At 38.1% G+C, this 27,888-nt stretch overlaps 1 protein-coding gene and 1 long non-coding RNA gene across 8 annotated transcripts in view; one reads left to right on the top strand and one right to left on the bottom strand.

The window, feature by feature from the left end:
- Nucleotides 1–27,888, bottom strand: part of LOC105471674 (cytoskeleton associated protein 5) — a 100,528-nt gene that overhangs the window by 57,134 nt on the left and 15,506 nt on the right. For all 4 annotated transcript variants that reach the window (XM_024789686.2, XM_011724322.3, XM_024789688.2 and 1 more), the window contains exons 2-9: nt 23,362–23,455; nt 20,539–20,732; nt 18,112–18,318; nt 12,646–12,817; nt 11,364–11,496; nt 11,027–11,127; nt 9,335–9,448; nt 2,220–2,324 (exon numbers count right to left, since the gene is read on the bottom strand). In XM_024789686.2, coding sequence (XP_024645454.1) covers nt 2,220–2,324; nt 9,335–9,448; nt 11,027–11,127; nt 11,364–11,496; nt 12,646–12,817; nt 18,112–18,318; nt 20,539–20,732; nt 23,362–23,418 — 1,083 coding nt within the window. In that variant the 5' untranslated portion in view covers nt 23,419–23,455. The remainder of the gene's footprint in view (nt 1–2,219; nt 2,325–9,334; nt 9,449–11,026; nt 11,128–11,363; nt 11,497–12,645; nt 12,818–18,111; nt 18,319–20,538; nt 20,733–23,361; nt 23,456–27,888) is intronic.
- Nucleotides 39–27,836, top strand: LOC105471672 (uncharacterized). Of its 4 annotated transcripts, none has more exons than XR_011610599.1 (5): nt 41–162; nt 12,283–12,346; nt 25,192–25,320; nt 26,278–26,317; nt 27,700–27,836. It is a non-coding gene; the product is annotated as an uncharacterized lncRNA (long non-coding RNA). The 4 variants fall into 4 exon arrangements; XR_011610601.1 differs by having other exon boundaries at nt 25,188–25,320; XR_011610600.1 differs by lacking the exon at nt 27,700–27,836 and adding an exon at nt 26,476–26,611.

Raw genomic sequence — 27,888 nt, 5'->3', positions numbered from 1 at the left:
CATTCTCTCCCACTATGGCAGTGCTTCTCAATCTATCTGCTGCCTCTGCACCACAGGGTCTCGCCCTGTCACCCAGGTGGGAGTGCAGTGGGATGAACATGGCACACTGCAGCCTTGGCCCGCTGGGCTCAAGTAATCCTCTCATCTCAGCCTCCCGAGTAGGTAGGTCTCAGGTATATGTCACCACATCTGATAATTTTTTTTTTTTAAATTATTAACTTCTTGACCACTTCCCTGTAAATATAACTTTTTATTTTATTTTTTGTCGAGATGGGGGTTTCTCCATGTTGCCCAGGCTGGAGAAGGAAATTTCTAAGGTCCAAAGGACACAGTAAAGCTCAATGGCATCCAAAAAAAGGAAAAAATTGTTTTCAAGATTTCACAGAAGTGGTTATAGACTACTTGGTATAGTTCAAGGACTATGGTTCCCATGGAAAAATATGAGACTTTTTAATACTAGTTATAAACTTGAACATCAAGATATTTTAATGCCTATAAAGCTAACGTTCACTTTTATAAATATTGCCAAAAAGACAGTTTGTAAACATTTAAAGAAAATAAAGCCAAGTCACTAACATGCTTGATACTAACACCATATATATTACAGTATTAAGGCAGGGGAGACCCCAAACTCTAGAGCAATGGAGACATTCTTTAACCAGGACAACAAAGTTAAACAAAGCCAGAATCAGAACTCAAACTGGAAAGCCAGGCAATTATCCAATGATAATTTGGTAAATTAAAATGAATTTTAGGCTGGGTGTGGTGGCTCAAGTCTGTAATCCCAGCACTTTGGGAGGCTGAGGCAGGCAGATGGCTTGAGCCTAGGATTTCGAGACCAGCCTGGGCAAGATGGCGAAACCCCATCTTTACCAAAAATACAAAAAGTAGTCAAGCGTGGTGGGGTGTGCCTAAAGTCCCAGCTACTCGGGAGACTGAGGTGGGAAGATCACCTGAGCCTAAGAGGTTAAGGCTGCAGTGAACTGAGATGGTGCCACTGTACTCCAGCCTGGGCGACAAAGTGACACCCTGTCTCAAAAAAACAAAAAAAAAATTAAAATTATTCTCTGAACTGATATTTAAGTGGTTTAGGAAAAAATTGTTATCTTGAAAAATTATTCCCAATACAAAAGTGTGAAATATCCTACTAAGTAACACAAAATTGACGGAAATAGCGTATACACATAGATATTATATAATACTGATTGCTACAAAACTAGATTTTAATTTTATTTCAATTTATGATGTACATGTCTAAGGGTTTTATAGACCCTTATTTTTATTTCCCTAGTATAAGCCAGTCATGATTTATTTTTATTTGGTAGTGTCTTCTTTTTCTTCAGTTAAGTTCTCTGAGATTATTTTTAATGCTATGAGTAAGCAAGCTCCAAATACCATAGCTCATGTGAGGATCAGCTTCACAATATAAAATGGACACACGACTAGGGACTATTAGGAAACTCCTAAGTCAATCTAGGGAATCAAATGATGAAGTGGCTAGCAAGCTAAACTCTAAAGATCAATAAGGTCAATTTTTAGGATGCTGAGCCATTCTTAGTAATTCAGACCAGATTTAGAGGCCAAAGGACAGAAGCCACAGTTAAAGAAAACATCTTAATTAATTAAAATTATTACCAAATTTGATTGGAAACAAACTTATACAAATAGTATAGGCAACAAATGTCTCCAGTCAGATTTTCTTTGAATAAGTAAAATGGAGATAACCTATATAAAATATATAACATTGTAACCTATATAAAAGTCTCAAATACATAAGTAAATTATATATTAAAATAGGAAAACACTATAAAATATATTTTATATATTAACCTCACAGTTTTACATTTATAGTTTTTTATTGCCTTTCCTACTCTCATTTTCATTCTGGTCCTGGTCATTACAAGTTTTGTTTCATCTTGTTATAATGTGTATAATGTTGTAAGAACAAAGTAAGATACTAGTAAGTAAGTAAATAAATCAACTCAACTAAGTACTTTAGGCCTAGTCCCTGACTTTCTACACAAGGCCTATAAATTTTGTTATAACTGACATCTACTGAAATTTATAAGATATGCTGAATATTAACAAAACAGAGAGAAATTTACTTCTACAATATATACACATCTATGCCAAGGAGTTGTTTTAAAGCAAACAGCAAACTAGAACTACCATTTTTGATAAATTTTGTTGATCTGTATCTAAAAAGGAGTGTTACTTACATGTCCTGCATATTGTCCAAATTTCTTCCTTAGCCCAACAGCCAGGCCAGTAAGACATTTTGCTGCCAAAGCCACCAACATGACATTGGTATCCTTTCCAACAACCTACAAGTGGGGGGAGGCGCGTGGAAAGGAAAACAAAATAGTCACAGCCATGTAGAAGAGTATTGAAATTTTATTCTCAAAAGAACTCTGAGGCCAGGTGCAGTGGCTCACGCCTGTAATCCCAGCACTTTGGGAGGCAGAGGTGGGTGGATCACCTGAGGTCAGGAGTTCGAGATGAGCCTGACCAACATAGTGAGACCCTGTCTCTAATAAAAATACAAAATTTAGCCAGGCATGATGGCAGGCACCTGTAATCCCAGCTACTTGGGAGCCCAAGGCAGGAGAATCACTTGAACGCGGGAGGTAGAGGTTGCAGTGAGCCAAGATTGCACCATTGCACTCCAGTCTGTGCAACAAAGCGAGACTCCATTTCGAAGAAAAAAAAAAAAAAAAAAAAAAAAAAAAGAACTCTGAAAGCTCTTATGCTAATATATGACCAATTCTATTTACTACAAGATAGGAGAAATTCTTCTTTCATTGTATTGAATTTGGGAGCTTCCCTTCATCATGTTTAGTCTTCTATCTTGAAGTTCTACTAATAAAACATAGATAAAAACCACAACATCAAATTTCTCACTATCCAGTAGTGGCAGTCTGGGCTGCCAGCACTGTTCAACTGTGCAGGAAATGACCCTGATAATGGCAGAGAGACTAGAGGTCTGCTGACTTTGCTTTGGGACAAGGAAAATGAAAAGACAACGTATCTCTGAAAGACACGACTGGGCAACAGCTCTAGCATTCATTGCCAAGAAGCACCAGTAGAAACTGCTGCAGGTACCTTCAGGAAGTCCATGGGGACTCTAAATTGTTAATGCTATTGCAACCATTCTTCTGAGGAAGCTTCTGGCCTTGAGGCTGCCACTTCAGTCATCTAATGATGGTTAAGCTTTGATTCAGAGTCTCAGTTGATTCTCCTCTAGCACTGCTTATACTACTGCCCTCCTATGCCACTCCCCACAAAGCCCAGCACTTATCTAAACTCATGGGTAGTAGCTGCATTTGTGTCAATTTAGCAAGACAGTGATTATGACTGGGTTCCTTCCTGGTAAGATTTTGCTGTGGTACACTGCCCAATCAGTTGGTGTTAAAAGGCCGCTTTATGATACAATAATATAGGCACGGTGGCATATTCCTGTAGTCCCACCTACTTGGGAGGCTGGGGCAAAAGGATCACTCACTTGAACGTGGCAGGCAGAGGTTGCAGTGAGCCAAGATTGCGCCACTGCACTCCAGCCTGGACACCAGAGCAAGACTCTCTCTCTCTCACACATACACACATGCATGCACACATGCATGCACACACACACACACACACAAACACAGCTGCTTTATTTATAAATGCCTCCAAACTCTTCTTTTTTCATTCTTTTCCTAGTAGGAGTAATGCCTCCCAACTACTTTGAATTTTATCTAGTCCCTACAATCTGGTGTTCCATAAGCAGAATGCTTTATTCTAGATTCTCTGCATTAAACAACTCCTAACATGCAACATGCAAGAAGTTCTACTTGGCACTTATATGCACTCCTTAAGTGCTGAGGAATAAGGATGAATAAACATTTATTAAAAAAACAAATTAGGCACCAACATTTTGTAGGCACTTTATAATCCTTTTTAAATTTAATTTTCACCCAAACCCTATGAGGTAAGTACTATTACTATTTCAACTTTGCAGATTCACAGCCAGGCGTGATGGTTCACGCTTATAATCTCAGGACCTTAAGAGGCTGACGTGGGAGGATCGCTTGAGTCCAGGAGTTCAAGACCAGCCTGGGCAACATGGCGAAACCCTGCCTCTACCAAAAATAGAAAAATTAGCCAGGCATGGTGGCACGCGCCTGTAGTCCCAGGTACTCAGGAGGTTGAGGTAGGGGAATCGCTTGAACCTGGGAGGCGGAGGGTGCAGTAAGCCAAGATCGTGCCACTGCACTCTAGCCTGGGTGACAGAGCGAGACACTGTCTCAAAAACAAAAAACAACAAAAAATGTGCAGATTTCAAAAAGAAATTTTTTTTTGAGACAGAGTCTGGCTCGATCTCAGCTCACTGCAACCTCCCCCTCCCAAGTTCCAGTGATCCTCCCATCTCAGCCTCCTGAGTAGCTGGGACTAAAGGCAAGTGCTACCACACCTGCTAATGTTTCTATTTTTTGTAGAAACAGAGTTTCTTCATGTTGCCCAGGCTAGTCTTAAACTACTGGGCTCAAGGGATCAGCCCGCCTCGGCCTCCTAAAGTGTTGGGATTATAGGTGTGAGCTACTGTACCCAAACCAGATTCTAAAAATTAAATAGAGATTAATGTGCTTACAGTCAGGTAGTTAGCAAATGGTAATGCTGTGTGATTCAAACCCAGGCAATTCTGATTCCAAAGCTTTTGCTCCTTTTATTAAGTAAAGCATGTTCTTCCTCTAAACTTGTGTTAAGTCTACTTTCCTTACGAGAGGATGAGGATCAGGGTCGTAATAAACATTTTGTTAAATTTCTAATTACTGTAAGTCTATGGAGAAAAAATTTTCCATTCATTCTGTATTGAAATCACTATTGGTATAATAGTGATTAGTATAATTATAGTATAATAATAGTATAATTATAAATGTTTTGATTATTTTTCCTTACCAAAATATCTCTCAGATATGATTCAGATGCTAGACTTTATATTTAGCACCTAAATATATATTCTAGGAATGGACACCAAAAACATGTAAGACCCCGTTCCAATAAATTCTAGTTCAATGAATCCAGGATGAAATTTGGACATCAGTATTTTTATATGGCTCAAAGGGTGATTTTGTCATACGGGCTCAGTTAAAGAACTATCATTCTATCCCTTTTTTAGGAGAATACCTCTCCCTATCCATTGTTGGAACAGTAACCAGTGGGAGCTAAACTCTAGATACTCATGATCTTAATGTATAGTATTGAAGAAGATACCGTGAATCTGTTAAATTTCAAGATTGCGAAGGCTCAAATAAACTTATAAGTGAGCAATGGACCAGATACCCTAATACAATATCTGCCTGTCACACTCATTGACACTTATCCCATAAACAAATTATTCTCAACTGGAAAATGAGAGTAGGGAAGATGGAGAAGTGTTTATTTTTAAGACAAGTAACATATGTGGGGAGACTCCATTTCAGAGGTAAGAATCTTTTCAGTAATTTCTGTTCTAGACCAGGGAATGGAAGCTTTAGCTCATAATCTCAATATAATCTAAACAATAGGAAATTTTGTACACAGTTATAAGTACTGTCACTTTTTTCATAAATTGAGGCCTACAGTATTAAAACACAAAGTGCTTTAACGTAATTATCAATTGGTATTTATCTTTAACTAGAAATGAAAGCCATTAGTTAATAATAAACAAAAACACACTGTTGACAGAGGGAAGGAAGCAAATTAATGAAACCTATTATGAATTACTGTGTTTAGAAAACTATGACGAATACAAGCAATAATTAAGAGGGGAAAGTAGAAAGAACAAGTGAAAAAAAGATTAATACCACATAGAAGTCTAAAGATTATATAAGAAAGCACTTTGAAAATCCAAATCTTAATGTAAAGATAAATAAATTATACATATATTAAAAAAACCAAATGCCCATAGGCATAGGCAAGTGACAAAATCAAAGAAGCGATGAGGTGGGAGGGAGGCATCTTATAAATAGAAGAACTATAGGCCGGGCGCAGTGGCTCATGCCTGTAATCCCAGCACTTTGGGAGGCTGAGGCAGGCAGATCACTTGAGGACAGGAGTTCAAGACCAACCTGGGCAACATGACGAAACCCTGTCTCTACTAAAAATACAAAAAAAAAAATAGCTGGGCATGGTGGCACGCTCCTGTAATCCCAGCTACTCGGGCGGCTGAAGCAGGAGAATCACTTGAACTCGGGAGGTGGAGGATGCAGTGAGCTGAGATCATGCCACTGCACTCCAGCCTGGGTGACAGAGCGCAACCCTGTCTCAAAAATAAATAAATTAATTAAAAATAATAGAAAAAAACAAAAACTATAATCTGTGAGAACAGGAAAGCCCACAGAATATGCTAAATCAGGTGACAACTCAAAACAGTTTAAAAATAATTTCAGGAATACCATAAGAAATTTTAAAGTGCATGTCTTTTTACTACTTTCTTTCTTTCTTTTTTTTTTTTTTTTTTTTTTGAGACGGAGTCTCGCTCTGTCTCCCAGGCTGGAGTGCAGTGGCCGGATCTCAGCTCACTGCAAGCTCCGCCTCACGGGTTTGAGCCATTCTCCTGCCTCAGCCTCCCGAGTAGCTGGGACTACAGGCGCCCGCCACCTCGCCCGGCTAGTTTTTTGTATTTTTTTTTAGTAGAGACGGGGTTTCACCGTGTTAGCCAGGATGGTCTCGATCTCCTGACCTCGTGATCCGCCCGTCTCGGCCTCCCAAAGTGCTGGGATTACAGGCTTGAGCCACCGCGCCCGGCCTTACTACTTTCATTAAAGGAAAAAAACTGAGAAATTAATGGGATTACTTGATTTATACAATACAAAGAGATAATTATGGAGGGAAAAAGGATTGGTCTGTAATCTATTCTTCAATCTCATCCTCTTTTTTCCATTTCATCATTTCCCCACTTTTGTTATGTTTCTAGGAAGTCAACATAATACAAAGTTTGTATGTACATATAACTAAAATCAAACAGAAAAAAAAAAATGTCAGCTGGGCACCGTGGCTCATGCCTGTAATTCCAGCACTTTGGGAGGCCAAGGAGGGTAGATCACCTGAGGTCAGGAGTTCGAGACCAGCCTGGCCAATACGGTGAAACCCTGTCTCTACTAAAAACACAAAAATTAGCTGGGCGTGGTGGCAAGTGCCTACAAATCCCAGCTATTTGGGGGGCTGAGGCAGAAGAATCACTTGAACATGGGAGGCAGAGGTTGCAGTCAGATGATATCGTGCCTGGGCAACAATAGTGAAACTTCATTTCAAAAAAAAAAAAAAGTCTCTGTCACTACTTAATGCAAAAAGAAAATGTCTTGTTTCAGGTTAATTTTTATAACTGAAGTTAACTTTCCATTGTTTTAAATATTTTAGCCACAAAATTCACTTTCTTTTTACTTGTTTGTGGTCTTTAATTCCCTCTGCCCCACCATGTGAAAAGGGAAAGAAATTTCTACTGCTACCCTGGATCTCTCAGAAATCTATTGTCTACTCAAATATAAAATCCATGATGCTTTCTTTATATAGAACAGCAAGAGATTATATTTACATTCACAATGCCAGTGAAAACCGCAGAATTGTCTTTGTGTGTGAGAAGCTAATATCCTTAGAAAATGCATGTAGAAAACACATAATGATAAGGAAAAAGAAAAGGTTTTCTTTGACACATTGAGAATTCAGCACCAGAGCAGTAAGATTTCTAATAATAATCATATGCTGGAAGAACTGACAGAGAATCTGTAGCTCTCTTCATACGCCACTGGAATATGACTCTCCCTGTCTCAGTGTCCTCTACTCTTCCCCTTCCCATTCTTTTCTCTCAGGTTCCAGGTTGGTAAAACTCTTTTTCCCCTAGGGCAATTCTCTTTTAATTTATTTTACACAACTGTGGCTCTTCAAGATGGAAAACTGATGACTGAACAAAGATTTCACAAATCATATCTCTGCCTCCAAATTCCACAGGAGGAAAGCCTAGGAAGGTTAACTACTAGAATATAGTTGATCCTCATCATTCACGAATCCATATTTGCAAATTCAACTACTTGCTGAACTTACTTATAATCCCCGAATCAACATTCATGGTACTTTCCTGGTCATTCACAGACAAGTTCAGAGCTGTGAACATTTTGTGTTGTCTATTGTGCACACTCCCAGCTCTGCCTTCTTGCTTCAGTTCTTACACTATAAACAAGTGTCTTTTTCATGGTTTATTCGGTGCCATATTTTTGCATTTTTGTGTTTTTTGTTGGTGCTTTTGTTGTTTAAAATGGTCCCTAAGTGTAGTGCTGAAATGCTGTCTAGTATTCCTAAGTGCAAACAGGCTGTGATGTACCTTAGGGAGAAAATACACGTGATAGGAAAAGCTTCGGTCAGGCAAGAGTTATAGTGTTGTTGGCCAAGAGTTCAATGTTAATGAATCAACAATATATATTAAATATGGTATCTCCAAACAGAATAAAACAAAGTTATGTATTGATTGATGGAAATGTTGTGACCAAAGGGTTGCAGGATCCTAACGCTTTATTTCTCTCAGAGGCAATGATTCAATATTCACTAATTTAGTGTTCTCAGTGGCTTTACAGAATATAACTACTACAAGTAATGAGAATCACTATACTTAGATGTGCGTATAATTAAAAACCAACTTCCTCCCATCACCATTATAATCCTCTGTAATTTCAGACTGAGGAAACAAACAAAATTTTCATTCTTGCTGTATTCAAGATGTTTTCAGAGTTTGTTCTTAAGCACTATAATCATATCCAGTGTTTGATCTATACTTAAAGGTTTCATAAAAAGTTACTACATACAAAATGTCCACCAGCAGCATTCAACTTGCTTGGACCTAAGCAATACCAAAAGAGTATTTTCTAAAAATGTTTATCTCTTACTTAGTACTTGCCTGTTTCAAAATTGACCACATATTCCTATACTCTTTATTTTACATACTGATACAATGTAGTGTGTTATCATTTGCTATTATCATGTTTAATATTTGTCCAATTAAATACAGCTAACTTAAATAGCTCATCCTGTAGAATTATAAAACTGGAATATGTAGTTCTAGATCAGCAACTCTCTTTTCCTAGAGAGTTACAGAAGCTATCAAATAGCATACCTAAAGTCAAAGTGACAAAAAACGAAGACTAAAAATGAAACTAACTCACAACAGTAATTTAAAACAATCCTTTAAAAATGTATGTCTATAATTCAAATACTATCGGTAATGTTCCTTAAGTGGCAATGTATATGTAATTAAAAAGATGACTGATAAGAAATTCAAAGGCCTGATTGTTGTTACAATACCAGTACTGAAAGTCCTCATATTTACCTTCTTTAATGCTTTTACTAAATCTGCATAATCGCCAGCTTCCAGTTTGGGGTTTTTTACTAGTACTTCTACAGCCTCTAGGGCCTCTTTTCTCTCTTGCCATTTTTTTGCCTCCTGCAAGATACAATATGAGTCATTTGTAACAGAAAATAAGAGAGTAGAATAAAAGTCTATTTTTTACATTCTGCTAATTCAAAGATACATAATTTTAATCCCAGCACTTTGGGAGGCCGGGGTGGGCAGATCACGAGGTCAGGAGATCGAGACCATCCTGGCTAACACGGTGAAACCCTGTCTCTACTAAAAATACAAAAAATTAGCTGGGGGTGGTGGCAGGCGCCTGTAGTCCCAGCTACTCGGGAGGCTGAGGCAGGAGAATGGCGTGAACCTGGGAGGCAGAGCTGGCAGTGAGCCAAGATCGCGCCACTGCACTCCAGCCAGGGCGACACAGCGAGACTCCTTCTCAAAAAAAAAATATATATATATAATATTTCATAAATATATATTTTTATTATATATTTATATTTGCCTAGTGTATATATACTTATATATATATATTTATATTTATCTAGTGGATAAAAGCCAGAAATGCTGCTAAACATCACACAATGCACGGGACAGCTGACAAAAAATGTCAACATGCAACTTATATTTTATTAAATGCAATCCTTTATTTCTATATTTATTTTATAAATATATATATTTTATAGATATATCAGAAGCATATATTATATATTATATATAATTATAATATATTATATATTTATATATGTTACATATTGTATATAAATATATATCTATTATATATTTTATAGATATATATTTTATAAACATATACAAATATATTATATATATTACAGATATAAAAAACTGGAGGCAATCAGAACAATTGTTTACATATATAAATTTTTATTCACATATAAAAAGTATTTTCATAAGATGTTATAACTAAAGTAATATAATAAACAGAATGCCATAGACGTTTCATTCTCATTTTCTAGGCAAACATTAGTAAGCAGATGTCAAAAAGAAAACATTAATAGAAAGCATTTCTAGCCCACCCATCTCATAGTGGCACAATTACAGGAGAGGAATTTCTACACTGACAACATTAAAAAGACCAGAGAAGAACAATCACATAACCAACAACTCACTACTACAGCGGTGGTTGGGATAAGACTGTGTTTGTCAACTGGGGATGATTTTGTCTCCTAGGGAACATCTGGCAATGTTTGAAGACATTTTTGATTGTCATGACTTAGGCAGATGGTATTACTGACATCTAGTGGATAAAAGCCATAGATGCTGCTAAACACCATACAATGTACAGGACAGCTGACAAAAAAATGTCAGCAGTGCTAAGGTCAAGAAACCTTGAAGTAAAGTAGTGGCAGTAGAAATGGAGACAGGGGAGAAATCTGGAGATCTTTAAAGTTAAATCAGAGAGAAAATGAGAAAAAGGAAGTCAAGAATGTTCTGGTTTTATGGCAAGACATGTTTTTAAAAAGTGCTATAATATATATATGTACAAAGTAGTGTGGGAGCAAAGAGGAAGAAGCAACTAACTCACTCTACTAGGGAAGATATGGTGTGGAAGGGGAGGCACCAGGCAAGGGCTCAGCAGAGTGTTCTAATTCTATTCAAGTAATTATTTTACAAGAAATAAATGAAAGAAGTTTAACTATTACTTACAATTTTGTCATAAAAGTCTTTGGGAAGTTTGGAAAGGATTTCTACAGCTTCTAAAAGCTCATAAGCATCTATCTGTGGCACCTCATCACCATCATCACCACCTTCAAGGAGAAAAACAAACCTTAAAAATGGTTAAAATTGTTTTACTCATCAGTTATCAGTCCTTTCACAACCCTGATGAAATTTTAACAGAGAAGGGACCAGAGTTATTAAAGCTACTTGCAACTTATATTTTATTAAAGGCAATCCTACAAAATATGCCTAATGAACACAGATTCTTGTGGCAGTGCCAGTTCTGGTTAATTTTTGCAGAAACCAGTGTTTAAAATTGGCTTACCTCCTTCAGCATCTCCACCAGCAGACTGTTGTTGTTCCAATTTAGCTTCTAGCTCTTGTTGGGAACGAAGAAATCGAGTAGGTCTAGGAGCACTTGTTGGCAGTTTGACCCATTCTTCTTCTAGTTCTTTCAACTGCAAAAATCATATAATATTTTAAACAACATCTGCATCTCCACCATTAGTTTAACATACTTAATACTTACATTTATTGACATATCAGGACCCATTTCTTTCTTTTTGTTTTTTTTTTGGAGACACAGTCTTACTTTGTCACCCAGGGTGAAGTGCGGTGGCATGATCTTGGCTCACTGCAACTTCCACCTCTTGGGTTCAAGCATTTCTCGTGCCTCAGCCTCTCGAGTGGCTGGGATTACTCAAGTGGCTGGGATTACAGGAGTGCACTACCACATCTGGCTAATTTTTGTATTTTTAATAGAGATGAGGTTTCACTATGTTGGCCAGGCTGGTCTTGAACTCCTGACCTAAGGTGATCCTCCTGCCACAGCCTCCCAAAATGCTGGGAATACAGGTGTGAGCCACCGTGCCTGGCCCCCAATTTCTTATTTATGTGGCTCTACCAGGGCAAACAAGAAAAGATTCATTCATTCATTGAGACAGGGTCTCAACTCTGTTGCACAGGCTGGACAATTTTGGCTCACTGCAGCCTCCACCTCCCCAGGTTCAGGTGATCCTCCCACCTAAGCTTCACGAGTAGCTAGGACTACAGGCTGTACCACCATGCCTGGCTAATTATTTTATTATTTATAGAGATAGGGTTTGCCATGTTGCCCAGGCTGGTCTCGAACTCCTGGGCTCAAGTGATCTGTCTGCCTGGGCCTGCCAAAGTGCTGGGATTATAAGTGTGAACCACTGCACCAGCAGAAGAAAATATATAATTAAATTATATTTCTTTTACAGCATAAGTCAAACCAACTTGAATTTACTATAAGGAAGATGTATGTCTAAGCACTAAGAAAGAACAGTAAGTCCCATTTTTTAAGATACTCTCATTAGTTCATTAATTCAGATACATTTACATCATCAGAAGAGTCTCCAAAACCAATTGTAATAAAAAGCCAGAAAGAATGTACTTCACACAGATAGTAAGTTCTGCCACCCAACAGAACTGCAGAGAAAGTTAGTTATGCTCAGAAAAGCTGACTTCAAAATTAAGAATGAAAAATAATTATTTTAAAGGACAGAATATCAACAACAATGATAGGAAGAAAATATTTTCATATTAACCTTACGCAAAAGCAACCAGAAAACTTTTTGTCTCACCTGAACAGAATTTATATTTTGTAATGGGGGTCTCAGAGCATCTCGAATCCATCTGTAAATCTCCACAGCAATCAGTTTGGCTTCATCTCGAACAGCCTTCTCTCGAGACTCAAAGAGTTTTGGCAACACTTTGATAATTGGCTTAAGCAAGATGATTTTGGAACCAAATTCACTACAAGTAAAAAATTGGGGAAACACTGTCAACATGCAATGTGATTAAGTAAAGCATCAGCTTTTCTTCATTCAAACATAGTTCCATATCTATATATTAGAAGAATTATATAAGTTCAGTTTTTTTAAGGCAACAAAAGGAACTCATAACCACTTACCTACTAAGATGTTGTTCTTCCAAGAATGTTATTTAGTGTATAGGGCCCAAAATAATATTACCATTTTAAAACAAACGTTCTAGGTAAGCAGACTAGGAATAATTAAAACCTATAAAGGATCAACATGTATAATATCTTTTTTTTTTTTTTTTTGAGATGGCATTTTGCTCATTGCCCAGGTTAGAGTGGTATGGCGTGATTGCGGCTCACTGCAACCTCTGCCTCCCGAGTTCAGGTGATTCTCCTGTTCCAGTCTCCCAAGTAGCTGGGATTACAGGCGTGTGCCACCACGCCCAACTAATTTTTGTATTTTTAGTAGAGACGGGGTTTCACCATGTTGGCCAGGCTGGTCTCGAACTCCTGACCTCATGTGATCCACCCACCTTGGCCTCCTAAAGTGCTGGGATTACAGCTGTGAGCCACCATGCCCAGTCTAATACCTCAAATATATAAAGCTTACAAATATAAACTAGTTTATAAATATTTAGATGAATGAAATCTACTTTTAATAAACCTTTAATAGTTCCTATAATTAAAGTGATTCATTTACCTAGATAGATCACAAATCCTGGCAGTATTTTGTTCCTGACTTTGTGGCTATCACACTGTAACTCTCAGCATCTTAAATCTTTCACTGCATCAGTTTTTTATGGGGAAATAGTTGCATTTTGACTTCTTTCAAAAAGCATATTTCGCCGGGCGCAGTGGCTCACACCTGTAATCCCAGCATTTTGGGATGCCGAGGCAGGTAGATCACCTGGGGTCAGAAGTTCAAGGCCAGCCTGGCCAATATGGGGAAACCCTGTCCCTATAAAAACACAAAATTAGCCAGGCATGATGGTGGGCACCTGTAATCCCAGTTACTTGGGAGGCAGAGGTGGAAGAATCACCTGAAACCGGGAGGCAGAGGTTGCCGTGTGCCGAGATCGCGCCACTGCACTCCAGCCTGGGCAACAGAGCAAGGCTCCATCTCAAAAAAAGAAAAAAAGTGTATTTAACCTTACATATCTGTCATAGATTACATTTCCATGTTCCCAACTGGCCAATTTTAGCTATCTAATATCACTATTACCATTTCTGAGTATCAAATTCTAGAGCAGAAGAGATGTATTTATGAAAGAATACTGAAATTCTGTATGAGTAGTAGGACCCAAATGTATTATTTTTCTATTATCTAATGTGCACAAATTTATCTCATGTGAGCAAATGCAACAAAATTATTCAGTAATAGCTACTAGTGTACTCCAGCGATTTTTTTTTCTTGGTTTTTGTTTTTAATTTTTTGGAGATAGGGTCTCACTATGTCATCCAGGCTGGAATGCAGTGGTGTGATCACAGCTCACTGCAGCCTCGACCTCCCCTGCTCAAGCTGTTCTCCAGACTCAGTGCCCCAAGCAGCTGAGACTATAAAGGTGCACCACCATGCCCAGCTAATTTTTTTTTTTGTATTTTTTGCAGAGACGGGGTTTCTCCTTGTTGCCCAGGCTGGTCTTGAACTCCTGGGCTCAGGCAATCTGTCTGCCTCAGCCTCCCAACCCAAAGTGCTGCAACAATACAGGCATGAGCCACTGCTCCTGGCCTTGATAATAATAATAATAATTATTATTATTATATTAATAATTATATTATTATTATTATTATTATTGAGATAGTTTCTTACTCTGTTACCCAGGCTGGAGTACAGTGGCACAATCATAGCTCACTGCAGCATCACCCCCTGGACTCAAGTAATTTTCTTGCCTCCTGAGGGGGTGGGACTACAGGCGCAATAAAAAAATAATTTTTAATAAGATACCTGGCTATGCAATATAGTTTAAGTATAAATATCATGAGAATAACCTACATAATCTCTAAGATTTCTTTAAAAATGCCTTTATATTTGGCTCAGCCGATTAAAGAAAAAATTAGAAATTATAGTGGCAATAAACCGTTTTGTTTTAGTGATATTTAACATGGTGCCTGAAGAACCTAACATTTGAGATTTCTTAAATCTTCCTATATATTATCACTGTTTCATCTGACTCTTTTTTCTCTATCCACGTCTACTTCTGTAAGGAAAAAAAAGATGGAGCAAGTCCACATGGAAAATAGATACCTTAATAAAATAAAACCTAATTTTGATACTAAACATATCACTATAGAAAACACAAAAGGGTACTAGAAACCTGTTTTAGGTACCACAAATGTTTCTGGTCACCTGAAGCTCTCACTAACAAAGCTTTAGCAAGCTCTGGAACCCAGGATCAAGCAGTTTGGCCTCAGGGTTCTTGAGGGTCCCAGAGAGCTACCTAGTTAAACTATAGATTCTGAAATGCTTTAGGACAAATAAAGAACCACACAGGGATGGGATATATAACAACATCTATGAGGAAAACATGAGATATACCTAACTTGTTATTATCCTACCCTTATTTTCCCAATTTAGCTAAAAAATGAAATAACCAGAGTACACAGCACTCCAGACTAGAAACTTATAATTTAAACATAGAAGATTATAGGCCAGGTACGGTTGCTCACATCTGTAATCCCAGCACTTTGGGAGGCTGAGGCGGGATCACTTGATGCCAGGAGTTCCAGACCAGCCTAAACAACATGGTGAAACCCCATCTCTATTAAAAACACAAAAATTAGCTGGGCATGGTGGTGCTCACCTGTAGTCCCAGCTACTCAGGAGGCTTGAGGCACAAGAATCGCTTGAACCCAGGGGCGGAGGGTGCAGTGAGCTGAGATCGCACCACTGTACTCCAGTCTGGGTGACAGGGCGAGACCTTGTCTCAAAACACAAAACAAAACAAAACAAAAACACCAAAAATTATAGTATATTTTTAAAATTCAGACATCACTAAGGACATAAAAGATTTATTGATATAAGCATAGTTCTGATAACTAAGACAAGTCACTAAATTTCTAAGATAATAGAATGAGCGTACTGTTTACTACTCAGAAAAACATTTGCTTGCTATACCATAATCGGCTAGAAACAAGGAAATTTCATTCACATTAGAATCTAAGCAAGTCAAATTTTATAAAAGTACATTATGAACAAAGCAAAAAAAAAATTAAAGACCTATAAATCAAAGATCATTCAACAAAATTCAAGAGTTTTTATACTTTCACAGAAGATAAACACCAAAGGAAACATTTTTCTCCAAGATGTAGGTCATACACAAAATCACGAGAGGTGAGGTGGATGATCTTCATTCTGTGAGGGTTTCACTACAGCCGCTTTCTAAAATATCTCATATAGACAGTACTTGGGGACAGGATATCAGATTAGAAGAACTGCCAAATCTGAACAAACTAGTGATCTGTCTAATTCAGATTTCCACAGCAAATTACAGCCACTTGTTCCTGAAAGAGATCCTATCCATGAAAAATTTCATGGCCAAACAACAAGGAAGTCTAGGGTTGAAAAGAACTTACTACATTAAGAGTAAATGTTACTTTTCTATTTGCTTTCACTGTGCTTCTCTTTAAAGGCATATAGCATTTGCTTCTACTTTACTAAAAAGGCACCTAAATAAAGCTTTGCTTTAGTCCATAAACTATATCTTTAGCCAACATCTCAAAGTATAGACTTCAAAAGTCTATACTTAAGATAACAAGAGAAAAAGAGCTGCTTAAATACCCTGAGGAGTAGTTTTCCAACAAAAGGCCAGTACTTTTTTTTTTGCAGTGCTTTTCCACCAAAAGGCCAATTTTTAAAATGTATTTATTTATATATTTTTGAGTCTTGCTCTGTCGCCCAGGCTGTAGTGCAGTGGCGTGATCTCGGGTCACTGCAACCTCTGTCTCCCAGGTTCAAGCGATTCTCCTGCCGCAGCCTTCCGAGTAGCTGGAATTACAGGCACGCGCCACCATGCCCAGCTAATTTTTTTGTATTTTTAGTAGAGACAGGTTTCACCATGTTGGCCAGGCTGGTCTCAAACTCCCGACCTTGTGATCTGCCTGCCTCAGTCTCCCAAAGTGCTGGGATTATAGAAGTGAGCCACTGAGCCTGGCCATATTTATTTTTTAAAGAGACAAGGTCTTGCTCTCTCACCCAGGCTGAATTGCAGTGGCACAATCACAGCTCAGTGCAGCCTAGAACTTCTAGACTGAAGGAATCCTCCCTACCTCAGCTTCTTTTTTTTTTTTTAAGAGACGGAGTCTCGTTCTGTCACCCAGGCTGGAGTGCAGTGGCGCAATCTCGGCTCACTGCAAGCTCCGCCTCCCGGGTTCTTGCCATTCTCCTGCCTCAGCCTCCCAAGTAGCTGGGACTATAGGTGCCCACCACCACACCCAGCTAATTTTTTGTATTTTTAGTGGAGACGGGATTTCACCATGTTAGCCAGGATGGTCTCGATCTCCTGACCTTGTGATCCACCCACCTCAGCCTCCCAAAGTGCTGGGATTACAGGTGTGAGCCACCGTGCCCGGCCCTTAGCTTCTTTTTTATAGTGGCAGGGTCTCGCCATCTTGCCCAGGCTGGTCTTAAGCTCTTGGCCCCAAGTGATCCTCCTAACTCGGCCTTCCAAAGTGCTGGGATTACAGGCACGAGCCACTGCCCCCAGTTGAAAAGCCCAATTCTTAATCTGATAACAGGTCAGAAATCTCTATTCATCTTCATTAGAAAGGGATTCAGATAAAATAACTATAAAACACACTTGAAGGCTAAAATTAGTCACACTTGGGGAATGACTTTCCTTGCTCAGGTCACTTTTCTTGCTTGTTTTGGCATGCTAAGTCAAATTCTGCAGTTTCCATTTCTGTTTAAACCAGGAATCCAAACTCAATTGAGATACTCTAGTTCAGGGGTCCCTAACCCCTGGGCTGTGGAGCAGTACAGTGGCCTGTTAGGAACCAGGCACAGAGCAGGAGGTGAACAGCTGCCAAGTAAGCATTACCACCTGAGCTCTGCCTCCTGCCAGATCAGCAGAGCATTAAGGTTCTCATACGAGTGTAAACCCTACTGCGAAATGCACATGTGCGGGATGTGCACACTCCTTTTGAGGTGGAACAGTTTCATCTCAAAACCATCCCCCATCTGCAACACACAATTCTTCCGTGGAAAAACTGTCTTCCATGAAACGGGTCCCTGGTGCCAAAAAGGTTGGGGACTACTGCTCTAGTTAACAGAACTAAAACAAAGTCTTACCTTAAGGCTTTCCTCAATGTCTCTACACAGGCCACTATGATCTTGGGATTCTTATTGTCCAAGCCTTTCAAGAGCTCTTCTTGCACAGCCTCTCCTTTCTCAATCTCTATGTACATAAGACAGATCTCTATGCCCAGCTCCTTGGCTTTGGCTTTAGGTTGGTTGAATACTTTACTTACAACACCTGACACAACTTCTCCTGTGGTTCTGTAACATATTATAAAGAACAAAGACCCCACTTTAGTAGTAAGAATTGGAAAATGGTCATGGAAAGGGGGTGTACAAATACTTTTACAAATGCTAGAAATACAGTAAATGAGTCTTTAATTTTTAAATTTATGTTCAAGAATATTTTAAAAACTTATGTTAACCACAAAATTTTAAGACACGTCATAGCAGACATAGTAACAGTTTATAAATGTAGAACATTCAAACAAAAAAGTAAAGATCCCTTGATATCCCACCACCCAGAGAAAACTTCTTTCAACTTTTTGATATCCCTCCTTCCAGACCTTTCTCTAAGTGTGTGTGTGTATGGACATACAAATATATTTTACAAAAGTAGGGTTACAGAATGCTTGCTTTTATTTTTATTTATTTATTTATTTATTTATTTTTTAAAGAGACAGGTTCAGTCGGGTGTAGCGGCTCATGCCTGTAATCCCAGCACTTTGGGAGGCTGAGACAGGCGGATCACCTGAGGTCAGGAGTTCAAGACCAGCCTGACCAAAATGGTGAAACCTCATCTCTACTAAAAATACAAAATTACCCAGGTGTGGTGGCGCATGCCTGTAATCCCAGCTACTCAGGAGGCTGAGGCAGGAGAATCGCTTGAACCCGGGAGGTGGAGGTTGTGGTGAGCCAAGATCGCGTTATTGCACTCCAGTCTGGGCAACAAGTGCAAAACTCTGTCTCAAAAAAACCAAAAAAACAAAAAAACAAAAAAGAGAGAGGGTCTTGTGCCGTTACCCAGTTGGAGTGCAGTGGTGGGATTATAGCTCATTGTAACCTTAAACTCTTGGGCTCAAGCGATCTTCCTGTCTCAGCCTCCTGAGTAGCTAGGACTATAGGCGCATGCCACTGCATCTGGGCAAAAAAAATTTTTAAGTCGTTTTTAACACTTTTTAGGAAAAGAGGATTTCTTCGCAGAGGGAATGGATATGTACCTTTAATAACAAAAGACTACTCTTGACTCCTTAATAAGACTTTACAATAACTTTACTGCTTTGAATCTCTTCTAAATGAAATGAAACCTATACTACTGGGAATTAGAAAAACTGAGTGGGTTGAGATTATATGCAGTATTTATCAAAAAATAGCTTCTGGTATCAGAAGAGAAATTAAAAAGTGATAGTTTTACTAATGGTAAAGGAAACCCAGTGATGCCAGTTAACCAAATTGTCGAATTAATAATGATCTTTACTGGTATAATCTTTGAAGTAAGTCAAGTATATATTTCTTGTGCAATTAAGTGTTTCAACTTTTTTTTCGTATGGAGGGTTCCTTTCAATAACCCAGAGACCAGAGTTAGGAAAATCAGGTCTATGAGGTATAGGATAGTAGGATGACTAGAAATCTGTCATTCACAGATCAAGTTAAACAGGCCAGGAGTCACTGAGGTTGTTTAGTAAGCATTACCTCCCCCAAGAAATAAAAATGCCTAATGAACACAGGGAGAAAGACGTGATTCTAACATCACCTAAGAACCCTTGTAAAAAATTTAGTTTTTTATAATGCCCAAATCTCTTCAGTGAAATTCTGATAATTCCTTTACTGACAATCTCTCAGTTTATTTTTGAAGTTAGTAAAGACTCTTGCTTTTAGTTTAGAATAATTCCCATACAAAAAGCTTAAAAGGAAAACCACTTGGTCATCAAACCTTAAAGTAAACTCTCAAAATATTATTTCTAATTTATTCCTCTACAGATCTCATGTACCATTTAGATTTCGGGGAATAAAGACTGAATGAAAAACAAGTATTAAGAAACTATGAGGCCGGGCGCGGTGGCTCAAGCCTGTAATCCCAGCACTTTGGGAGGCCGAGACGGGCGGATCACGAGGTCAGGAGATCGAGACCATCCTGGCTAACACGGTGAAACCCCGTCTCTACTAAAAAATACCAAAAACTAGCCGGGCGCGGTGGCGAGCGCCTGTAGTCCCAGCTACTCGGGAGGCTGAGGCAGGAGAATGGCGTAAACCCGGGAGGCGGAGCTTGCAGTGAGCCGAGATCTGGCCACCGCACTCCAGCCTGGGCGACAGAATGAGACTCAAAAAAAAAAAAAAAAAAAAAAAAAGAAACTATGAAAGTAAGAAAATTCATCTATTCTAAAACTGCTAATAACTAAGGACAATCATCTATAAACACACATAACTTATGTAACACCAAACAGGGGTTTTTATCAGTAAAGTTGGAAAGAAAGTACTTACTTTCCTGCTACATGGGCATTTTCAACATAAACAAGTGCAGCTTCTAATCCTTTCAATTGAACCACTGCATTGGAATCTGTGACAAATTTTTTGATCAATCCTAAAAATTTGGACCATTCTGGGCTCTTTTCATCCTTTATTTTCTGGAAGATCTTCAGGGCCTCTTCATACCCACTTAACCTTGCTTTCCACAGCTAAAAGAAAAGTAGTATTTTGAAACGAAACACAATTTAATGATATTATCATCTACTGTTAATTTGAGGGGGAGGGTGTGAGAGTAAAAATGAATACCCCATGTCAGGTAATGTGAACAAAGGACCCCATGACTGGAAACAAAAAAAGAGTTTAAGAAATTGGCAGTTTTCAAAAAAGATTAGCTAATAAACTTTTTACAAGTGTTTAGTGTTTATGATACTCTGCCATTCATAATAGGCCATTATAAATGAATCTCACATTGTATCTAAGTATTAGTTATTACTTCTTTATAATATTGCATTAAAGATGTGACAACTCAAACATGAGAAATCACCCTGATGAAACTGCCCCCATCTCCAAAGTATATGCTGTTTTTTGGTTCTATTTTTGTATAATCATTAGGCAGCTTTATATTACACTGTATATTAATTTCAGCCAGTAGATTTCAGACATTTTTACTGAGGTATTCTTTTTCCATTAATTTATTAAACAGATGTTTAATAAACAAAAATCAATTCAGCTCTGGCCCTTGTGGAGCTTACACTCCAGCAGGAGGGGACATTAAGCTATCATACAAATAAGTTTAAAATTAACAAAACATTAAGTACTACAAAGGAGAAGCAACTTGGTGCTATAAAAGTATACACTATAAAAGGCTTTGTCTCAGTGTTAAGAAAAATTTTCCTGAGAAACGGTAATTAAGCTGAGCCCTGAAAGACAAATAGGAACGAATCAGGAAAGAGTGGCAAAGGGGGAGAAAGAACATTCCAGAAGGAACAGTATACTCCAGGGCCCTATGGCAGCAGGGAATATGGTATTTCCCACTCCTATAAAGAAAGAGAAGGGGAGCATGGTACAAAATAAGCAGGAGAGGACTGGAAAAGGCCAGACCATGCAGGACTATGAAGGCCAAAGGAAAGATTCCACTCATTATTCTAAGATCAATGGGAAAGCAATGAAATGATTTGGGGGCAGTTAAATGAGAAGTTAGTTCGTGGGATGATCAAATCTGCATTTACTGTGTTAGGCATTAGTGAAGAATTAGATGTTTGTCCTCTACACTATTAGATCAAAGAGACAGAAGGATCAACATATGATTGAAAAACAGAAATAATTTACATGTTATTTGTCTAAATGAAAATGTAATTTGGGGCAGGTGCTATGCTCACAGAAAAAACTGTTCCTTCTAAGGAAGGAATGCTGCCTAACCCACTATAAGAAGAGTTCATTAGGAAGAAGGCATTACCTATTCTGCAACATTAGAGTGAAGCATAACATAAATTAATATCATAGTTGTACATTTACTAATCAATTTAAACCAGATTTTTTTTTAAATTGGGCAACATCTCATTCTATAAAGTAGAATGAGTGTTCCCTAAACCAGATTTAATATCTCTATTCTTTAAGTTTCAAAAACACATAATAAATGCTCAAAAAATGAAAAAAAAAGCACCAAATCACACGAGATTGAAAAACTCTTAGCACATATTAATCACTCAAAAATTGGAAAACCTTTAAGATTTATCTATTTTGTCTGCCCCTTTCAGCGAGAAAATACATTATCTACCAAAAAAAAAAGCATTATAAATAGTTACGATTCTAAATAAGTTCCAAAATGTGCCCCAAAATTTTTGTTGCAATTTAATGTACTACATACCAACAATTTCTATGCGAATTAGAATAAAAACCAACTAGCTCACTGTTAATCTGGTCTTATTTGAAGAGCTACATGTTGATTTTTGATACAGTATTCAGCCTTGGCTAATTTATTATATAGGATGAAGGAATGGTTCTGTGGAGGATATAGGGACCATGGCTCCAAATTTCTACTCTACATATGTAGAACTGTATGTATACAACTGTGTAAGTTAGTATATTTTATTCAGTATTTTTAGTAATCAACAACCATAAATCTTGAATACTCAAATTCAAAACAAACTTTAAAAGAACTGTCAAGAACATAAAGTGGTTAACCTGAGGACTTTGAGTAGACTACATTTACAAGAAGAAATGAAATTCTAAAATCCACCAGATGGTAGATGTTTGTAGTTTTTAAAATGATTAAAAATAAAAGAAACTAGAGGTATAGTTGGGGAAAAAATAAGATAATCTGAAAGGATGCCCACCAAATAATGACATGATGTGATAAATTGTCTCTTATTAGCTTAAACCAGAAAATAAAGATTGGTAGATTCTGAGGGTAAATACTGGAATGCAGATTATATACATCAGAGAACCAAAAAATGTTGGATTTCTAAGGCCAAATTCAGAACACATCTCCAAAGAAGAGTCTCTATATAATAAAATGTTAGTAACTACTTAAGTATCAGAAGTATATTGTACTGTATATAGAAGGAGATGAAAAAACTAGCCAGTTACTAACTTTTTATAGATACCACTTACTTTTCACTTCACTAGTATCTTTTCTTGGAATTCTTTCCAGAGACTCAAAAAAATTTTTAGTTGAGCTAGAGAAACCTATTTTCAATGAGAAAAAATAACATACCTAACAAGGCTTCAGTATTTTTGAAACTGCCAATGTTTTCACATGCTTCTAAGTAAGATGATAGTATAACTGCTGACAAAACAAGCCAATGACACTGAAATCGAATTCCAGAAGAGTCTTACCTTGTGTTCACATTTCTGATCAACTGGCAGTTTCAACCACTCACTGTCATCTCCCATTGTGCTTCCAGGTTTTCCTTAGAATTAAGAGTATTTCCTGGTCAGATAAAGGTAGAAACCTACTTAGCAATCAGGCAATCTCATAAGACAAAAATAACTTTTCTGAGATTATTATATCATTCATGCAATAACAAGAGTAAAAATCCCATTCTTTGGTCAGATCCCCACTTAATTCAATTAATATTAACTTTTTTTTTTTAAAAGTCATTCAAAAGACAGGGCACGGTGGTGGCTCACGCCTGCAATCCCAGCACTTTGGGAGGCCGAGGCGGGCATATCACCTGAGGTCAGGAGTTCAAGACCAGTCTGGTCAACATGGTGAAACCCCATCTCTACTGAAAATACAAAAATTAGCTGGGTGTGGTGGTGCACACCTGCAGTCCCAGGTACTTGGGAGGCTGACACAGAAGAATCACTTGAACCTGGTAGGCAGAGGTTGCAGTGAGCCAAAATCATCCCACTGCATTCTAGCCTGGGCAAAGAGTGAGACTGCATCTCAAAAAAAATAAATAAAGTCACTCAAAAAATATAAATATAAATATATTCAAGTCTGGGCAACATGATGAAATTCTGTCTATGCTAAAAATACAAAAATCAGCCAGGTGTAGTGGTGTGTGACTGTAGTCCCAGCTACTCAGGAAGCTGAGGTGGGAGGACTGCTTGAGCCCAAGAGACAGAAGTTGCAGTGAGCTGTGATCATGCCACTACACTCCAGCATGGGCAACAGAGCAAGACCCTGTCTCAAAAAAACCAAAAATTTGTTTTTTAAAAAATGATGCTTATATATTTTCACAAATGAGAACTTCTTAGATATAAAACAAAGCTAGAATAAAACTGAATTGCTGAGCTATCTGGCCTTTTAAAAGGCCAAGAAAAAAGTTTTGGAAAAAGTCATACTTTCACCTAGAATTACTTATAGAAAATAATCAATATGGGGGCCAGGTGCACTGGCTCACGCCTGTAATCCCAACCACTTTGAGAGGCCAAGGCGGGCAGATCACAAGGTCAGGATCGAAACCATCCTGGCTAACACAGTGAAACCCCATCTCTACTAAAAAAACAAAAAATTGGCCGGGCGCGGTGGCTCAAGCCTGTAATCCCAGCACTCTGGGAGGCCGAGGCGGGCGGATCACGAGGTCAGGAGATCGAGACCATCCTGGCTAACACGGTGAAACCCCGTCTCTACTAAAAAAAAATACAAAAAACTAGCCGGGCGAGGTGGCGGGCGCCTGTAGTCCCAGCTATTCGGGAGGCTGAGGCAGGAGAATGGTGTAAACCCGGGAGGCGGAGCTTGCAGTGAGCTGAGATCCGGCCACTGCACTCCAGCCCGGGCGACAGAGCGAGACTCCGTCTCAAAAAAAAAAAAAAAAAAAAAAATTAGTCAGGTGTGGTGGTGGGTGCCTGTAGTCCCAGCTACTTGGGAGGCTGAGGCAGGAGAATGGCTTGAACCTGGGAGATGGAGCTTGCAGTGAGCTGAGATCGCACCACTGCACTTCAGCCTAGGTGACAGACTCCATCTCAACAAAATAAATAAACAAGTAAATAAAAGAAAACAAAGAAAATAATCAATATGTAAAAGTGTTGATGCTGCCAAGCTCCTTCATTCTGGCAAACATGACTAGTCAATGTTTACATAAACGACTACAAAATTAAATCCCTGAATGAACCTTTATACGTATTCTTTATGTAAACCATTTTTTTTTTTTTAGTGAGGCTTACAGTCAACATCCTTTTAATAACTTTATGCTACCTATCTTCTTTTTTTTGAGACAGCATCTCACTCTGTCATCCAGGCTGGAGTGGAGGGAACACGATCTTAGCTCACTGCAACCTCCACCTCCTGGGCTCAAGTGATCCTTACACCTCTGCCTCCCGAGTAGCTCGGAGTTGCTGGGACTGCAGGTATGCACCACTATGCTCAGCTAATTTTGAAATTTGTTGTAGAGACAAGGTCTCGTTATATTGCCCAGACTGGTCTCGAACTCTTGGGCTCAAGTGATCCCACTGATTGTGAGCCACCACAACCACCCCTATGCTATCTATCTAGACAACACCTTTTTCTTATTATAAAAGTAATGTGTGTTAACTGCAGAAAATTTAGTAACTACAGAAAAAACATAAGTATTAAAACACAATTTCACCACCACCTAATAACCATGATGAACACTAAATTATGTATCCACTTGACTCCTTCCAGTTTTTTTTAATACACATGTAGTATATAAATTATATGAAAAAGATAGGCATAATCCTCTTATAACATTTTTCTTATATGATCACAAACATTTTCCCAGATTTGAGACTACGATGTTTAAAGTCTACATAGTATTTCATTTTATGAATGTACCATAATTATCATCCCTACCATTGGACATTTGTTTCCAATTTTTCTTTTTCATTTTTGAGACAGGGTCTCACTCTGTCACCCAGGCTAGAGTGCAGTGGTGTGATCACAGCTCACTGCAACCTTAACGTCCTGGGCTCAAGTGATCCTCCCAACCTCCGCCTCCAGGTTCAAGTGATTCTTTCGCTTTAGTCTCCCGAGTAGCTAGGACTACAGGCGCGTGTCACCATGCCCAACTAATTTTTCAGTTTTTTGTAGAGATGGGGTCTCACTATGTTGCCAAGCTGGCCAATTTTTCAATATTAAAAATAACATAGAAGAGGTCCTCCTTAATTCTCCATCCCTAGTTCTGGCCTGACACAAAATATGTTTTCAATAAATATTTGTTTACTGAATATATACTCTGATATTATCTATTCCGAATCAGGCACTGTGCAAAGTACTTTTAAAACATGCTAATTCACTTTGTACTAACATCAACTACATGAAAGAAATATATTCTCATTTTACACTAGATTCATAAAGAGCAAGTAACCTGCAAAAACAACAAAACTGGTAAGTAATGAAATTAAACTAAGATGCAGTCTATGCTTCTTCCTTTACATCTTCTTCCCTCCCATCGCAAAGAAGAAAATATCCCAGAGAAAGATGGAATTGTAAAAGTTTATTAGGATATGTGGAACTTCACTAAGACTCTTCTTCAAAACCCCTAGGATTGCCATGAAACAGCAGCAGCGTAATTTAAAGGAGTCGAGAGAATCTGCAGGAACTCAAATACAGCAATGATGGGAGACAGAATAGTTTAACAGTCTGGAAAACTGTATGGCATTATCAGATACACATGCCCTACAACCCAGCAACTCTATTCCTAGGTGTATAGCCTAGAAGCTGATGCAAATTACACCAGAAAACCTATATAGCGACAGTCAGAGCAATGTTGTTCGTAATAGTCAAAAGCTGGAAACAGTTCACATGCTCATCAAAATGTGCTTTTCAAACTCAGGACCAGTCTTCCCCCACCACCCCCACCAACTGAATACTGGATGTCTGTAAAATACAATAAAAATTATTATATCTGTGCATTTTTAAAGTTGAATGCCAAATGGTCTAGCTGCTGTGTAAAACCATTTGGAAGTTTCTCAAAAAATTAGAGTATCATATAGGGATGAGCAGACTGATCTGGATTTTATAAACAGATATAAGAAGCCAAGTTTTTGGTACACAATAGAGTTTGATGCCTAAAGAGCAAATAAAATTGCCAACAAAGAGAAGCATTAATAAGATTAATTTGAACTATATATAATGCTTGCTGTGGTTTATCTGATCTAGTCCCTACTAAAGATACATATTCAGAAATTTCAATTATTCAGAGCTCTCAGATTTTTATCCCAGTCTAAAACAGAGGCAAAGACAAGGAGGCCAGCTAAAATAAGTATGTTTTACAGAAATATTATAATCATATACCGCTGATCTAAAAATGTCTACCTAAGAGCTCAAATACCATATAGTCCATGTTATCGCTGAAAAGGTTTAGGTGTAATTGTTTATTTGTAGACTAGAGGTTAAGAAACGTTTTCAAGGTTATACATGAAGGCAGAACTTAGAATAAATTCCAAATTGTCTGATTTTTCAGTTTAGTGTTCAAATAAATAACAAATTTCCTATTAAATATGCACTATATCCCATCATAAAAGAGACCCCAAAATCTGTGCATTTTCTCATTAACCAACCAGTTAAAAGTAAGGGACAGAGAGATTAAGTCATGAGTAATATTAGAGCTGGGCCTAGAACCTATGTCTCCTACTTCTCAGTCTATCTCTCTTCCCTACAACCCATGGGCCCAAATGTGGTGTCTTTTTAGTTTAAATTCCTGTATTTTGACAATCTATAAGAGTAATTACAGAGCTACTGTACAGATTATTTTCTCTTCTACTTAGAAAAAAACCACTGGCAGTACGACTATTTTATGGCAAATTCGCAAGCTCTTGACCTACAAAAGCTCTTCACTATCACAATACAAGAGATCTGAATTTGATTACCATTCCTGGACTCTCACTTCTGGCTAAGGAGATGCTATTGCAGAAGCACAGAATTATGTGAACAGAAGTTTGAGAAAAACTTCTGCT

Source organism: Macaca nemestrina, chromosome 12 (genome assembly GCF_043159975.1).
Source record: "Macaca nemestrina isolate mMacNem1 chromosome 12, mMacNem.hap1, whole genome shotgun sequence".
NCBI lineage: Eukaryota > Metazoa > Chordata > Mammalia > Primates > Cercopithecidae > Macaca > Macaca nemestrina.
The sequence above is the reverse complement of the archived record's forward strand: the minus strand, read 5'-3'. Positions and strand labels throughout refer to the sequence as shown.